General features: G+C 48.3%; 1 protein-coding gene across 5 annotated transcripts in view; it reads right to left on the bottom strand.

Annotated features, from left to right (window-relative positions):
* The window catches only part of PLCG2 (phospholipase C gamma 2), a 178711-nt gene that overhangs the window by 65792 nt on the left and 108856 nt on the right, over positions 1-4063 (bottom strand). For all 5 annotated transcript variants that reach the window (XM_017541868.2, XM_017541869.2, XM_017541870.2 and 2 more), the window contains 2 exons: positions 3210-3328; positions 312-397 (listed from right to left, as the gene is read on the bottom strand). In XM_017541868.2, coding sequence (XP_017397357.1) covers positions 312-397; positions 3210-3328 — 205 coding nt within the window. The remainder of the gene's footprint in view (positions 1-311; positions 398-3209; positions 3329-4063) is intronic.

Here is a 4063-nt window from a genome sequence, read left to right as displayed (position 1 = left end):
TTGCTCACAGACCCCCCATCCAGGTGATACGGTGTACCTGAGCACACCTAGAACCCAGCTGCCAAAACACAGCAGGTGTCTGCCTTCCTCTAATACCAGCCCAGGAAGATGCTGAGAAGATACAGAGGACAGGACCTCTGTCTCAAAAACAAAATAAGAAAAAGAAACATCACACTCTAACTCCATAAATATGCACAGCTATTTACGTGTCCACTAAAACTTCTTTAAAATTTGAAAGAAAGCACACATCAACCACATGGTTATCTTCAATTTGCCGTGAGCGTGCCTTTCACCAAGAAGAAGCTACTCACGTTCGATGCAGCGACAGCCCATGCGCAGGCAGCGGATGTAGGCCTCTGTGGACGACTCACTCCGCAGCTGGTCACCTGTGAGGTACCTGCAGGAGATAAGGCAGGTGTCCGTGTGGGGGTGGCAACCACAGGGGCTGGGGGGAGAGCCTGCACCTCAGGGTGTCCTGGGGGAACTTCTCAGCCTGAACCCCCAAAACTCTGAGTTCTTTCATCTAGAAAGACTCAAAGCTAAGGCCTGGGACAGATGCACAGTCCTACAGCCACACTGAACATGAGCTTTGAACTGGGGCCACAGTCGCAGACGGTGGGTGCTGACCACCTGGGCAATGCAAGCGTGGGGTAGAGAGGACGTGCTCTTTTGAGGAGAAGCTGGTCAAGCCACGTCAGAAGCAAAAAAGCTACAGAACATGAATTAACAAGGCCCCATGACCACCCTCGGGGTCCTCAGTCTCAACAGAGATGGGCACTTCTTTTGATATCCGGGCTCGAGGCCAGGCACAGAACAGACATTCAGCAACCGTCAGAGGAATCAGCTATTTTAGGAACAAGATCCACCAAAAACGCCGTAAAAATGACTCTTTTTATGCACTTTCTTCCTCACCATGATTCACCCCCACTTTTTTAAAGTTTGTTTTCTGAGGCCAGGCACAGTGGCTCATGTCTGTAATTCCAGCACTTTGGGAGGCTATGGTGGGTGGATCACCTGAGGTCAGGAGTTCAAGACCAGCCTGACTAACATGGTGAAATCCTGACTCTACTAAAAATGCAAAAATTAGCCAGGCTTGGTGGTGGGCACCTGTAATCCCAGCTATTCGGGAGGCTGAGGCAGGAAAATAGCTTGAACCTGGGAGGCAGCGGGTGTGGTGAGCTAAGATTGCACCATCACACTCAAGCCTGGGCAACAAGAGTGAAAGTCTGTCTCAAAAAAAAAAAAAAGTTTTGTTCCTCATACTGGGGCCTGTCAGGGGGTGGGAGAAGGGAGAGGATCAGGAAAAGTAACTAGCAGGTAGTAGGCTTAATATCCGGGTAATGATAATCTGCACAACAAACCCATATGACACCAAGTTGACCTATGTCACAAACCTGCACATGTGCCTTTGAACCGAAAAAAAAAAGTGTCTTTTTTTTTTTTTAAGTTTGTATTTCTTAACTGTCTTCTAGGTTTTCTAGAATTCACCACACTGAAACACAAGCTCAACACAAACACAAACTCGTAAAACGATGGGCATAGCGAGGAAGAGACAACCATGAAATCCATTTGCCCCTGAAAGAGATTTTACCTTCCCAATGCCTGGAACATAACACCGTTAAAAGCCTTTTCCCGGCCAGGCGCGGTGGCTCACGTCTGTAATCCAAGCACTTTGGGAGGCCAAGGCACATGGATCACGAGGTCAAGAGATCGAGACCATTCTGGACAACACGGTGAAACCCCATCTCTACTAAAAATACAAAAATTAGCTGGGTGTGGTTGGTGCGCACCTGTAATCCCAGCTACTTGGGAGCCTGAGGAAGGAGAATTGCTTGAACTACGGAGGCAGAGGTTGTAGATGACCCCCTGGAATGGCACTTAGGGAAGTCCCCACCTACAGCTCTGGGGGCCGTGACCCAAGAACCTCACCCCTCACCCTGTAAGACACTAAATGCCAGCACTTCAGTGCAACATCCTTTATCTTCTCTCTTTTGCAGTCAGAGTAACCATCCCAAGAGACCCCTGTGAGCATCTCGCTCTCTGGTTAGAAGTCATTAGGGTCTCCCTGACACCTCTCACGGTGACCTACAAGATCCTGCTCCAGCTGGCCCTGTCTGCCTTCCCTCCTGACACCACTCTACTGGATACTGCACTGCACCCTTAGCAGACTCCTCTCACTTGCTCCTGCCCCAGGGCCTTGGCACATGCTGCTCCTCTGTCTGAAACACTTCTCCTCACCTTGCCACCTGCTCCCCGCCTCTGCAAGTCCTACTCTGTGGTTAACTTTCAGTGGAGGCCTTCCTCCCAGCACATGAGGATGAGGCTGCTCCTGCCTGTTCACAGCCGCATCCCCAGCTTTAAGCAGACACAGGGTACACACTCCTTATGAATCAATTCAATGAGTCACTGAATTGCCTTGCTGTGGCCACTGTGAGATGCCCAAGTCTTGAAAAACTAAGTTTTCTAAGTTACTTTAATTACTAAGTTACTTTAAGTTACTTTCAATTTTTGTTTTTTGTTTTGCTTTGTTTCGTTTTGTTTTATGAGACAGAGTTGCACTCTTGTTGCCCAGGCTGGAGTACAATGGCCCGATCTTGGCTCATCACAACCTCCACCTCCCAGGTTCAAGTGATTCCCCTGCCTCAACCTCCCGAGTAGCTGGGATTACAGGCATGTGCCACCATGTGCAGCTAACTTCATATTTTTAGTACAGACAGGGTTTGTCCATGTTGGTCAAGCTGGTCTCAAATTCCCAACCTCAGGTGAGCCACCCACCTTGGACTCCCACAGTGCTGGGATTACAGGCATGTGCCACTATGGGTGGCTAATTTTGTATTTTGAGTAGAGACGGGGTTTCTCCATGTTAGTCAGGCTGGTCTCGAACTCTCAACCTCAGGTGATCTGCCCACTTAGGTCTCCCCCAGTGCTGAGATTACAGGCTTGAGCCACCATGCCTGGCCAAGTTACTTTCGTTTTTACTAGCTTTTTAGGGCCACAGAAAACAGATTATTATTTCAATGCCAACTGGAAAATGGAGGTGCGTTCCCTGCTCCTTCCAGAAGCTTCTGTGTATTCTCATCCGAGGAATATAGCACTACATCCTCCACCTGCTTCACAACATGGCTCACCAGAGCAGCGCATGGGACACCTGCCTTAACCCTCAAGCGCTCTGTCTTGCCCAGCCCGTCACAGGCACGTCTGAAACTCACGTGTTATGTGACGAGGAGATCCAGTAATGAGACAGGGGGTTGTTCATGTCCTGCATGTCCACAGCGTCATACTTCTCATCCCAGATGCTGTTTTCTCGTGAAAACAGGTATGTGAGGAACTAAAAGAGTCAAACACGAAGACCAAATCATGATGCTGACAGGAGGGATGGTGTCTGCTTGTTTCTGGTCTGTGCCCACCCAGGGCAAGAGGCGCTACTGAGACATGAAATCAACAGACAATCTCCAGACCTCAGTTATCCACGTTTTCAATACAGAAGGCTCAGGCTGCAACAGGCTGCACTGACATGTTTGTTCCATGGACCTGGACAATACTTTCTTTTTTAATGTTTATCCTAAAATATTTGCTACTGCAAGGGCTTATCCTTACCATATATATGTTGTTGCTGTTTTTTGTTTGTTTGTTTTTTGAGATAGATCTTGCTCTGTTGCCCAGGCTGGAGTGCAGTGGCCCAATCTCGGCTCACTGCAACCTCCACCTCCTGGGCTAAAGCGATTCTCCAGCCTCAGCCTCCTCAGTAGCTGGGATAACAGGTGTGCACCACCACCACATCTGACTAATTTTTGTATTTTTAGTAGAGATAGAATTTTACCATGTTGGCCAGGCTGGTCTCAAACCCCTAACCTCAAGTAATCCGAACGCCTTGGCCTCCCAAAGTGCTGGGATTACAAGCATGAGCCACCACCCCCGGCCTCATATAAACGTTTTAAAGCACAAAAGCAGCATGAACATTTGTAAATCCACTACCCAACTTAAGAAACAGAGTGTTACCCATATCAGAATGTTGAAAAGGCAGGAAATTTCAAGTTACAATTCCTAGTCCCTTTAACAAAAA

This window comes from Cebus imitator, unplaced genomic scaffold (assembly GCF_001604975.1).
Source record: "Cebus imitator isolate Cc_AM_T3 unplaced genomic scaffold, Cebus_imitator-1.0 Scaffold137, whole genome shotgun sequence".
Classification (NCBI taxonomy): domain Eukaryota; kingdom Metazoa; phylum Chordata; class Mammalia; order Primates; family Cebidae; genus Cebus; species Cebus imitator.
This window is presented reverse-complemented; position numbering and strand designations above follow the sequence as displayed.